This window comes from Haematobia irritans, chromosome 1 (genome assembly GCF_050003625.1).
Source record: "Haematobia irritans isolate KBUSLIRL chromosome 1, ASM5000362v1, whole genome shotgun sequence".
NCBI classification, from domain to species: domain Eukaryota; kingdom Metazoa; phylum Arthropoda; class Insecta; order Diptera; family Muscidae; genus Haematobia; species Haematobia irritans.
The window spans coordinates 1,850,515-1,863,203 of record NC_134397.1 but is presented as its reverse complement, the minus strand read 5'-3'; the positions used below and the strand labels follow the sequence as shown (position 1 = coordinate 1,863,203).

General features: G+C 34.4%; 1 protein-coding gene across 10 annotated transcripts in view; it reads right to left on the bottom strand.

The window, feature by feature from the left end:
* Mhcl (Myosin heavy chain-like) overlaps nucleotides 1–12,689 on the bottom strand; it is a 70,669-nt gene that overhangs the window by 7,578 nt on the left and 50,402 nt on the right. For 7 of the 10 annotated variants that reach the window (XR_012717829.1, XM_075288778.1, XM_075288779.1 and 4 more), the window contains 5 exons: nucleotides 12,431–12,565; nucleotides 11,494–11,721; nucleotides 2,974–3,342; nucleotides 2,700–2,882; nucleotides 527–622 (listed from right to left, as the gene is read on the bottom strand). Coding sequence is in view for 9 of the 10 variants with exons in the window: in XM_075288778.1 (XP_075144893.1) it covers nucleotides 527–622; nucleotides 2,700–2,882; nucleotides 2,974–3,342; nucleotides 11,494–11,721; nucleotides 12,431–12,565 (1,011 nt within the window). In the remaining variant the exon portion in view is untranslated. Of the gene's footprint in view, nucleotides 1–526; nucleotides 623–2,699; nucleotides 2,883–2,973; nucleotides 3,343–4,730; nucleotides 6,190–6,583; nucleotides 6,809–11,493; nucleotides 11,722–12,430; nucleotides 12,566–12,689 lie in introns of those variants that run through there. The other 3 variants (XM_075288784.1, XM_075288783.1, XM_075288785.1) reach the window with 3 other exon arrangements.

The window sequence follows — 12,689 nt, the reverse complement described above, 5'->3', positions numbered from 1 at the left end:
TGCACTATTCGATACAGTGAGAACACAATTGTTCTACGTTCCCGGCCATTATTCCCAGGGTCCTTCTGATTGTTGTCCTACTCTCCTTGTGTAGTTCTGCAGTCTTTTTCTTATTGGCTTAAAATACTTGTAATTGTATAACAATATGTATTGAGGTATTCTTTTGAGAATATGTTTTTATATATGTATAAAATATTTTTCAATTGATGGTTCTGGCAATTTGAAAACAAAAACTATTATTCCATAACACTGCGTGAATCGTTTCTTCTAATATCCTGAACCTCTTACCAAATATCTAAAGTCCTCAGTGCTTTTCAATGAAATGATCCCATCCGATGTTATGAATAAAACTTCACAGTTTGTCAAAGTAAAAAAGCCTACGATATATGTCCAGTTTTTTTTCACGAAAATTGTTGATTTTCAACTCACTTCGCAAGCAATGCAAAATAAGCTTATATGACTTTGGGATTCTGAACTATATTTAAACTTATGAACTATATATAAACTTATAGATTATACTACTTACTGCCAATGATTGCTCTAGAGTAAATTTCTCAGCAATTAGTATATCCTTTTCTCTAGATAAACGTTCTTTAGCTTGACGTTCTTGTCGTGCTGTGTCCTACAAATGGGATAAAACAAAACAAATTAAAAACAAGTATATACGGCCGTAAGTTCGGCCAGGCCGAAGCTTATGTACCCTCCATCATGGATTGCGTAGAAACTTCATCTAAACACTGCCATCCACAATCGAATTACTTAAGTTGCGGTAACGCTTGCCGATGGCAAGGTATCTTCAAACCTCATAACACCATATTCTAAATTGTATGTAAGTCCATACGTGGTATATATTAAATCAAAAAAGATCGATCCAATACGCTTATAATTCAGTTTGACAAAGTAGACATAAAATTTTGACAAAATTTTCTACAGAAATAAAATTTTAACAAAATTTTCTATAGAAATAAAATGTTCACAAAATTTTCTATAGAAAAAAAAATTGACAAAATTTTCTATAGAAAGAAAATTTTGACAAAAATTTCTACAGAAATAAAATTTTAACAAAATTATCTATAGAATAAACTTTTGACAAAATTTTCTATAGAAATGAAATATTGGTAGATTATTTTCGGCTCGAGTGGCAACCATGATTATGAACCGAATAAAATTTGAACAAAATTTTCTATAGAAATAAAATTTTGACAAAATTTTCTATAGAAATAAAATTTTGACAATGATGAAAATTTTATTATGAACCGAATAAAATTTTAACAAAATTTTCTCTAGAAATAAAATTTTGACAAAATTTTCTATAGAAATAAAATTTTGGTAGATTATTTTTGGCTCTAGTGGCAACCATGATTATGAACCGATATGGACCAATTTTGGTATGGTTGTTAGCGACCATATACTAACACCACGTTCCTTATTTAAACCGGATCGGATGAATTTTGCTCCTCCAAGAGGCTCCGGAGGTCAAATCTGGAGAATGTTTTATATGGGGGCTATATATAATTATGGATCGATATGGACCAATTCTGGCACGGTTGTTAAAGATCATATACTAACACCATGTTCCAAATTACAACCGGATTGGATGAAATTTGCTTCTCTTGGAGACTTCGCAAGCCAAATCTGGGGATCGGTTTATATGGGGGCTATATATAATTATGTATAACCGATGTGGACCAATTTTTGCATGGTTGTTAGAGACCATATACCAATATCATGTACCAAATTTCAGGCGGATCGGATGAAATTTGCTTCTCTTTGAGGCTCCGCAACCCAAATCTGGGGATCGGTTTGTATGGGCGCTATATATAATTATGGACCGATGTGGACCAATTTTTGCACGGTTGTTAGATACCATATACCAATACCATGTACCAAATTTCAGCCGGATCGGATGCAATTTGCTCCTCTTTGAGGCTTCGCAAGCCAAACGTGGAGATCGGTTATATGGGGTCTATATATAATTATGGACCGACGTGGACCAATTTTTGCATGGTTGTTAGAGACCATATACCAACATCATGTACCAAATTTCTTCTCTTTGAGGCTCCGCAAGCCAAATCTGGGGATCGGTTTATATGGGGGCTATATATAATTACGGACCGATATGAACCAATTTTTGCATGGTTGTTAGAGACCATATACCAACACCATATACCAAATTTCAGCCGGATCGGATGAAATTGCTTCTCTTTTAGGCTCCGCAAGCCAAATCTGGGGATCGGTTTATATGGGGGCTATATATAATTATGGACCGATGTGGACCAATTTTTGCATGGTTGTTAGATACCATATACCAACACCATATACCAAATTTCAGCCGGATCGGATGAAATATGCTTCTGTTAGAGGCTCCACAAGCCAAATCTGAGGGTCCCTTTATATGGGGCTATACGTAAAAGTGGACCAATACCATCCAACCTACATCGATAACAACTACTTGTGCCAAGTTTCAAGTCGATAGCTTGTTTCGTTCGGAAGTTAGCGTGATTTCAACAGACGGACGGACGGACATGCTTAGATCGATTCAGAATTTCACCACGACCCAGAATAAAGTATATATACTTTATGGGGTCTTAGAGCAATATTTCGATGTGTTACAAACGGAATGACAAAGTTAATATACCCCCATCCTATGATGGAGGGTATAATAACTTTAATTATAAGTATTGAAAATAATTTCCTACCTGCAACGATTGACATTCAGAATCGAATTTCCGTTGCTTCTTCTCCAATAAATTATTACGGGCATTTTGCTCTTCAAGCAACATGCGTAAATCATTCATTTCATTTGTCATTTTTTGTGCTTTACGTTTCCATTGACCTACAACTTGTCGCTGTTCCTCGACTTCTTCATAGGCATCGGAGAGCTAAAATGGGATACAAATATTCAGTACATAGCTAAATTCTCTCATAAATATTCCCGAGAAATGGCCGGGAGTTAGAAGTATTGTTTAGTACCTTCTTTTCCAATTGTTTTTTCAATCCAATTAACTGTTCCAAATCATGTTCATGTTGAGTTTGTAAACGACGCTTGGTAAATTCCAATTCTTTGGCTACACGTTCATACTTCAGCTTGTAGACACCACCTGAGCTGCCCTCATCATTTTCGATGTCTTCTTCCTCAGAGATACCATTTAGATCTGATTTGGCACATATTAACTCCATTTCCAATTTTTCTGTATTCTCTTGGAGTTTCTTGACTTTGTTTTCTTTTTCCGATAATTCCTTTTCCAAACGTAAACGTTCTGCAGTCTCTCCCTCAAGACGTTCCGTTGCCATGTTTCCAGCGGAGCGTTCTTCTGCCAAATCAACTGCCATTTCGGATAACTGTATAAAAAACAAAACAAACGAAGAAAATCGATTAGATTAGGATTTAATTTTTTTATCAATTGAGAAATTTATTGTCATTGATCATTTTATGTAAATTTATTCAATATAATTTAATGCAACTCAGATAAATTTAACTAAGCTTATTTTCATCTGTGCTCTAACTCAGTTCTAATCTTCACAGTATTAACAGCAAGCGTCTACAGAAACTGCAGGAAGATTTTAGTTTACCCTAGCCCAACATTAAAAAACTTCACAATGTTATCATACTTCCAAATATAGGGTCGAGTATAGGGTCGAAATCAGTGTTCATTTCTAAGACGTTCTATCGATGTCCTTCTGTCTGTTTATACTAACTTTTGTAAATTATCCACTTAGCCTCACTGCTTGATGCAAGATCGATTTACTATAGTGTAGCACCTTCTCGTAAACGGCTACTGTCGAAATTTCAGAAAGATCGACTAGAATTTTTTACCACGTCTGTGAAATGTTCTTAGCCTAAGTAATTATCGGAAATCTTTTACATAACATTTTATTTTTTAGTAAATTTAATTTTTATGTGTCTTTGTTTTATAATTAACAGTAAAAAGAAAAAAGATTTTTTTATTAATTTGAAGGGAGTATTTCATAATGAGAAAAAATTCGCCTGGTTCATGTTTATACTATCAACATAATCCTGCACGGATTAACAATTTTGTAGTTCATGTATTTACTTAACTTTTTAATGAAATTCAAGCAACGAATATATTTTTCATACCATTTAAATTAATTTTATTACCACAAAAAAAATAAATTTCAATTCGTCTCTCATGGCAGTTTCATCTCCAATAAGTTAATTTTTTTGTACCATTGGAAAGGAAATTTCAACCAATTTCGAGTTTTAAAAATTAAAAAAAATGCAAAAAAACGTATTTTTGATTCCGATTACAGTCCCCTATATCAATAATAAAAAATTCTGACGTAGCGCAAGGCATTAGTAAAACACACAGGTAGAAAAATATCATAAATTATTTGAAATTCATTAGACAACAATCAAAAGCCATGTCGCCGCCCCGCTTTATATGATTCATGGTAATGAATATGTTTATGTTTTTTGAATATTTGGCCTTATTCTTCCGTTTGGATCTCTAAAAATAAATACTCCATATAGAATTTATAGATATAAGAAATATTCAATGTCAACTACACATATAAACCAACCCCCCACACAAATATATATGGTCCAATCATCAAAGTGTTTGTACAAGATGCAAATGTAGAAGATTCACTACTGTATGCACACAAATATAAATAAACAAAAAAAAAAAAAGAGACTTGGAGACTTCTTGGAGGAGCCCTTGGATCATTGCAAAGCAATTTATTATTTGTGACCTTTGTGGGGAACATACCTCATCCAAATCGTTATCATTTTCCTCCTGAATGGTACGATCATCATCATCATCCATGTCGGAGTAATCTCTAGCGATTGAATTGGATCTAGACGTGGATATTCTTGGCAAAGTTTTTGACATTTGGAAAGCTTTTGTCAAAATATTTTGCGATGACTTTGAACGGCCCACTGAGGGACAGCGTTCCATGCTATTGCGTTCTCTTTGCCTTTCGATGAGACTAATGGTGTCAAATGTATCGTCGTAAATAGAATTTGTGGGTGTAGCACGGCTACTGGTGGTGCTGCCAGCACGACTAGCTCTACTGGTGGCACGGCTACGTCTTCCAAATGCAGTCCATTCCTCCTGAACGTGATCGGTTCGTTTGAGGAAATTTTGAATTTTTTCGCTTAACACAGCTGAAGCAGTGCGTGGTTCTTCAAATGAGGGTGATGGTCGCAAAGTCTGGCGTACCGGTTGTTTCTTACAACCCAAGACAAAGGATAGATTGCCATCGAATACCACAGGTGATTGTTCTAAATGCCTCATTTCGTATGCATCCAAAGGATCCCCGCCCACATAGGTTTGTGGGAACACGCGCCGTGGAGGAGTCTGTAAACGCGAAAATGATGAACGTGAAGTAGCAATGCTTGAGGTAATCGAAGAAGCCCGCGAAGATGTACTCCGAATTGATAGGGCTGGACTGGGCGAACGTGTCAGCAATCTTAGGCGATCTGAGGAGTTTCTCCCATTGTTATAGCCATTGACCATTCCATTGGAATTCATCGTTGTTGATGACATATCTAATGTGGGAAGAGGAAGGGTTAGTTTAACATCCAATGGCTTGGCAGAATCTGACGAGATGTCACCGTTTGTGGTGGTGACATCCTCGACAGTCTGCATTGTTTTTGCATTTGCATATCCATTACATTGCTTTGTGGATGCCGCTGCTGCTGCTGCTGCAGTTTTTAGACCATCATCTGAGTCATAGTTTATGGAACGCGAATAGCTTTCGTTTCCGTTTGTTAGTTTGAGTGCAGGACTTTTTTCACGTTGCCTTGGTATAAGTTTTATTTGTTTACGCATGCGATTGGGATCCTTTGGTGGTTTGGGAGGACGTGGGGAAGGTGATGAGGGGGGTGGAGACATAACAGAAGACGCATTGGTATTAACAGACGACAAAGAGGTACTACTGGCATTGTGACACAAGGGAACAACACCAGGATTTGGGTTATGATCAAACTGTTCCGAAGGGTTTCCCATGCTTGTAGAATGATGCGATACCGCTTCCGCTCCTGGCGTCGGTGTTGATTGTCGCGATTTAGAGCTGCGCATAGCTAAATAAACCCGTTCAATAAATTTTGAGTTTTCTGTGGACTTGTCATTGTTTTGTGTGCTACTGCTGCTGCAGGTCTTTGTTTGTGATGTACAGGTATTGACTAGCGACTCGGAAACATTGTGATGTGACTGTGTGGAGGGTCTAGTGTTTTGATACATTGAAGAGGAATAAGTTTTGCAGGTGGTATTGGTGGTGGTGGATCCATTATGACCCTCTGGCACCACTACCTCATTGTGTAGTGGCGACATAGGATTATCTTAAGTTTCTTTTACAAGAATGGTTATAGGTCAAAAGATTATAGCCAGATTAGTAATTCCAGATTAGTGGTCGTCGTCTAGTGTTACAGTCGAGTCGTTTGATTCGTTAAATTTTGAAGTATCGTATAATTTAGAATTTCGTAATTTCGTTTGAGCCAAATTCTCGCTCAATGTCCAAATGTGTATCATGAAATGACTTCATTAAATATCATTGTGCCAAAAACCAAAAACGTTTCCATTAAAAGAGCTACAGAAATTGTTTTTCTTCTTAAATTTACACGTAACGCATCCAAGTGATCAGACAAGTGATCCAAATTAAACGGATCTTCGGCTAGGCGATATCGCTTGTATTTTTGGTTTCTTTTCTCGCAAACACTTCTCGCTCTTTCTTCACTTCTGCCTCGCACTCGGCTCTCTTTTGATCACTACACTTTTTTATTTAATTTTCGCGTTCACTACGGCACTTAGAGGTTTTTCCTCCTCTACTGCTCGACTATGACTGATTGTGGCGATTTTCTTTGCGTTAAGAAAAATCACATCAACACCATTATCGGTGCGGTGGTTAGTGTTTGCTCATATTAAGCAGACTCTAGAGAGATATTGTGTGGCGGACAGAACCATTTGTGCGTACATTTTTTTTTGATGGCCTCAGCGATCGGACACAGGAGAGTATTATTGTTTTATTAGTAAGTTTGCTTCTGCATTACGTTAAAGGTGGCCTCAACTGACCTGATAACACGAAGGATTGATTACACCTAGTAGGAGTTAGGACATTTTAAACAGAATGTTCCGTGGAATATTTAAATAGCGTAAATATCGTACTTTGTTATCCATTGAATTAAATTTCTCTCTGTTGAGATTTAACTGTCTCTTTCGAAGCCGAGAGGAGCATCTACGTAAACATTCTCTATATATGTTGACAGATACATGACCAGATGGACGATATACTTATGTTAACATGTATGTAAGTACAATCTTTTGTAGCTAAGAAGCCAAATGCAAATACATTTCGAATTAAATTGATTTGGCTGTCCTATACACGCGTCGTATAAGTGAACCTGCACAGATCGCAAATCCGTATGCATTTGGCTCGGTAACGTTCGCGAGGCCTTATCATTGCAGAGAAAAAGCCGCACAGAACATAGAACCATTCTGTTCCATGACATTTCCACTAAGTGTAGATCTACTTTTTGTTTTGTTTTAAAGACAAATTTACGAAAATTGTGCGACCATATGAATTATTCAGACCAATTTCATGGTTTTGTGGTGAAGGGGATGGATTTTTGTTTGCTCGTATTTCTCGCATTGGTGCTGAGAAAACAAGTAAACAGATTCGATAGTTCTATTTTTATCCATATAGATAGAAATATTAAATTTTCTTTAAATGTTCACTTCATTTCGGCCACAGTAATTTTTTGGCATAAATTGACATGAAGAAATAATTTCTCCCATAACGAACGCAACTAGAAGAAAAGTGATGATATATTGGATTATTGGGAATCAATGTAGCACGTGTCAAAGTTACAGCATCGTTTTAGGAACATCGATTCACACATCAAAATATTGAACAAAGAAAAATAAAAATCTATTCAATGGAAATATTTTCGAAAAACAATTCTCAGTGATAATGTTATTTGAATAATATGCAACATATTTGTGGCCTACATATTTTTGCAGAAAAAAATACTTAAAATGATATACGAGGGTTGTCTTTTGTATTTCGGGATTAGAAAACAAAAACAAATAGTAATTATCGAAAAACTCTTTATTCCTCTTTAGTAATTATCGAAAAACTCTTTATTCCCCATTGAGATCTAGATCGTTTTGCATGCGTTTGAATCAACTGTCGAAGCACTCTTGCCACTTTGATTGAGTTATTTCTAAAACATGAATTCTGAACGCATCAGCCGCTTCTTCAGATGTTAAAAACGTTAACCTCTCATTTAATTTTTTTTCGTACGGAAATAAAAACGAGCCATTCAGTGCCAATTCAAGACTTTACGTCGGATGACCCATCAAATCAATCTTTTGAGTCCTCGAAAATGCAGTTGTTTGAGCCGATGTGTGAGACCTCGCATTGTCATTGTGAACCGTGATCCGTCTTAGGCGATTGGTTTTCCTGATCACTTGGAAGACAACTGGCAAACAAGTGTACCACTCAGAATCATGTCCAGTTTTTCCCAAAAACAGGTGATGATTTGCTTGGAAGTGCATCGTGCGCGAACAACTTTTTTTAGATTTGGCTCATCTTGAAACACTTATACAGTCGACAGCTGTTTACGGGAAAATCCACGATTCACAACCTGCCATCGTATTTTTGGAACATGTCTTCCGAGCAATTGACACGAGCCGTTTTTTGAGCGATTCACAAATTCAATGCAAAAACTTGACGAAATAGAACTTAACGAAATGAGAGTGGTAGCAAACGGCAGAGATCAGAGGCGATATGTCCCCGTAATACCACTCCATACAGTGGGTCATATGCTTACGAGCACAGATGCACTGTTGTTGTGTTAATCCACGCCGAAAGTTTTAAATATTCTAAATATTCCTTCGAAACAAAGTTTTTACTGCGTGACAATAATTTCGAACGATAATCGTTTGGATGAAAAAAATTATTTTGTTGTGTGTAGGAAGTGTGATATTACCATCATTTTTTTTTAACCACAGGTGGTATTATCACATTGTCATTATCAATGAAAAGAAAGTTGCTTTCATCGTCAGCAATACTAAGAGAATAGAATGGAAAGATGATGTAGATGTTTTCTCAGATTTATTTGTTTAATGGAAATTCTTACATGTTTAGTATTATTTCTTCTGCATTGCAAACATATAATAACTATAGTTTGCAAATAGCTAATTGAAATTTGTATTTCTCCTTGACACAAAGCCAAAAATGATATGACAACGCCAAACAAAAAATTTATTCAGAAAATTACAAAATCACTTAACACTTGCATTTTTGCTATACTATGATGAATATACAGTCTATAGAATGAGATATCATATCAGATAAAATTGTTTCATGTACACACAAATTTTTATTAGGATATATTGAGAATATAACATATAATATATTAACTTTACTCAATTGTTTAGATAGACATGGTTAGGCAGCCCGATATTTCAGGATCACTTAGACTATTCAGTCCATTGTGATACCACAGTGGTCAACTTAGACAGATATACATTTTCTCGGTTTTTAAATATTTCCAAACTATAAGAGTAATGATGATTTAGGTTAGGTGGCAGCCCGATGTATCAGGCTCACTTAGACTATTCAGTCCATTGTGATACGAGTAATGATGATGGGATAGATATTTTTTACTAAAATAATATTCGTTAGTTCAAAATTTGATTTTTCTTTGATTTTTTTCCATATCAAGCTAAATTTGCATATTTATAGGAACTAAAACTTCGTTTATTTCTTTAGTTTAGTTTGTTGCAAATATTTTTTAAATTCCATAAACAGAACACAAAATTAAACTGTTTTATAGGGAGAATGAACTACCTCGGGCGAAGATTGAACTATATAATACTCCACATTTTGAGATTTCCACAAAGCGTTATTAAAACCAGCAAATTTTAATGGCCTGGTGTACTTTTTAATTTCATGTCACGAAATTGCACCATCTCATAGAAGAAAAAATGAACTAAAAGTAATGAAAAAATCATTGGCGCCAAATCATGACCATGTTAACTATACAGTAGTTCATTCGCACAAAATTTGTTTCTGCTTTAGTTCATATTGAACTTATTTGTAGGGTCATTGAACTTATACCCACGTTTAAAAAAATTTGTCATGAGGCGAAAGATATTTCATGTCTTTAAAATGAGAATGCGAACTTTGTTAAGCATTGAAAAGTTAGTAAACTTTTCAATTAAGTTGGTTTGTCCTTATAGTTAGGGGATTCGAGCTTAAAATGGGTATCTTTATATGAAAGAAAATGTTTGGTTGACTAAGGTCAACTGAAATTCTTCGAAATTAATGAAATTGTCTTTAAATTTGTTGACTTTTTGTATCTTGACTACAAAACAAAAAGCGTTCAAAAATAGGATATGCCGTTTTTTTACTTGAAATATAACAAATTTTTACTTAAAGTCGATTTTGAATTTCAAAATTTATGTTATCGTTAACACTTATTTGAAGAACTTCGATAGGACATGAAGAAAAACGTTGAAAACGCTAAACTTAAGTTTAAAAGGGAATTGTGTCTTAAAGGTATCCTTACTTGAATTCTCCGCATCTTTGGCTCGGAATCAATGCCAAGATCATTAGTGTACAGACAAAATCTTTGGAACCGTACCATTTTATTATCTTTGTTTTAACAACAAATCTCAAAACATGAAGTACAACTTAGTTCAATTTTCGCACGCGGCAGTCCATTTTTCGTCATAAATCAGTTTATTATTTTTTTTCATTCGTCAAGCAAAACAAACATAGGTCACTGGTACATGATAGTACTCAGAAGTGAAGTGAAAGAAATAGCACGGACGATAATATATTTTTTTCTCTTTTTCGATACGTCCTAATACCAAACACATGTACAATATACATACATATATGTGTATCTCATAGAATAAGATGCCAGGCATACTTTTTATTTATTAAATTAGAAAAATGTATTTTGTGTGGTAGTCATAGATAACTTAATTTAATGTCAATGTCAAACTGTCAAATGGTTCACGAACCATGATTGACGCTGCTGCAACATTCATACTATATGCAACAGACGCATACAATAAGGAATTTGCCTTTCTCACGGTGTCAAAAATTGTAACGCCAATTGTTAGATGTAATTCATAGGCGGATAAATGATTATAGAAAGAGAGCAGGTCAATTGACAAGTCTCCTGATTGACATATACTATAAGTACATACTTATATAGTGCTACTTGAATTCATATAACAAAACAAATAACAAATTCATATAACAAAAGTTGATTCACTTAAAAGGCTCTAATTTATAAACTAAAGATCCCAAACTACAGGGATATATTGACATATTTATACACGCGTCTTTTGGCGGTCTTGGGGATAATCTGTGCCAGGCTGGTGACTTTTGAATTGACCTATTATATATTTTTTATGTGGACAAATTCCTAATTAAAGTTAAAACTTATTTTTTGTATGTGATTGATTTAGATTTAATATAAATATCGGTATATTGATAGAAATAGGTACTTACCCTAGCTTCAAGCTTTTGGTTCTCAGTCTTAAGTTCATTGCGATCGTTTTCAATTCTCTCCAACTTGGCTCTTAGCGCCACTAATTCTTCATTAGCTGACTTCAATTGTTCCTCAGTACGATGGACATTTAGTAAAGGAGTAACACGTACTAATAGACGCCACCATGGCCAGTCTCGAACAGCTAAGAAAGCCTTAACATTACGTTGGATGCAACGTACCGCCAATTCCTATACAAGCAAATAAATGGAAATAAATCGCGTTAGAATATTTTGAATTGTGGGTGGGCTACATAAAAAAAAATAATAAATAAATAAAATGCTCATAGTATGCTCACATCAATTTAAAAAGAAAATATGTATATAAAAATTATTATGTTTTGTTTTTTCGTTTGCCATATATATTTTATTTTTCCTGTGAAAAAATGAGCCTAATTGTTTGAACAAATTTTTAAATATGTTTCCCCATATTTTTCGCAAGAGAAAAATATGAGATATGCAAAATGGTAAATTATATTAAGGTAGTAATTTGCATCTATAAGATTAATGAAATTTGTATATTTTGTTTATATTTTCAGTTTTGAATAGACCGATAGTCTCTAGTTGCTAGTGCCCGTATAAATAAGTTTATTTTAATTTGTAATTATAATAAATTAAGTAATAAATAAATAAATCAGTTCTGAAACAAAAACAATTCGATTAACTGACGGAAAATCTTCATAATAAATATTAATTTATAATAGGATCCTTATTACTGTTTGCATTTAACTTTACTTTTAAGACATCAGATATTAAGAAGAATGCTAATATTTCGAAAGCAATTATTTTATTTTTTAGTTTTTTAATTAAATATTAAAATCTAAATCACATATTCTTTTTGAAATTTCGTAGAATGCACTTTTTCGTGCATCAATGATTATCTGTATATAGATTTACTTACCTGTACCCTCCTTTGGGCCATAGATCTACGTGCTAGGTATCCTCGGCAATATGCTTGCAATTGTATTATTCGATCTGAAAGTAATTCATCGCGTTTTGCTTCCAATTCACTTAGAACTCCAGAACGGAAAAGAATCTGTAAATTACAAGAAATAAATTTAATTTTTTGAGAGGCAGGCATGCAAAAGTACAAAAAATAATATTATTTATTTGGTTATATATAAAAAGGGTCATTAAGGCCCTACAAAATAAGGTATTGC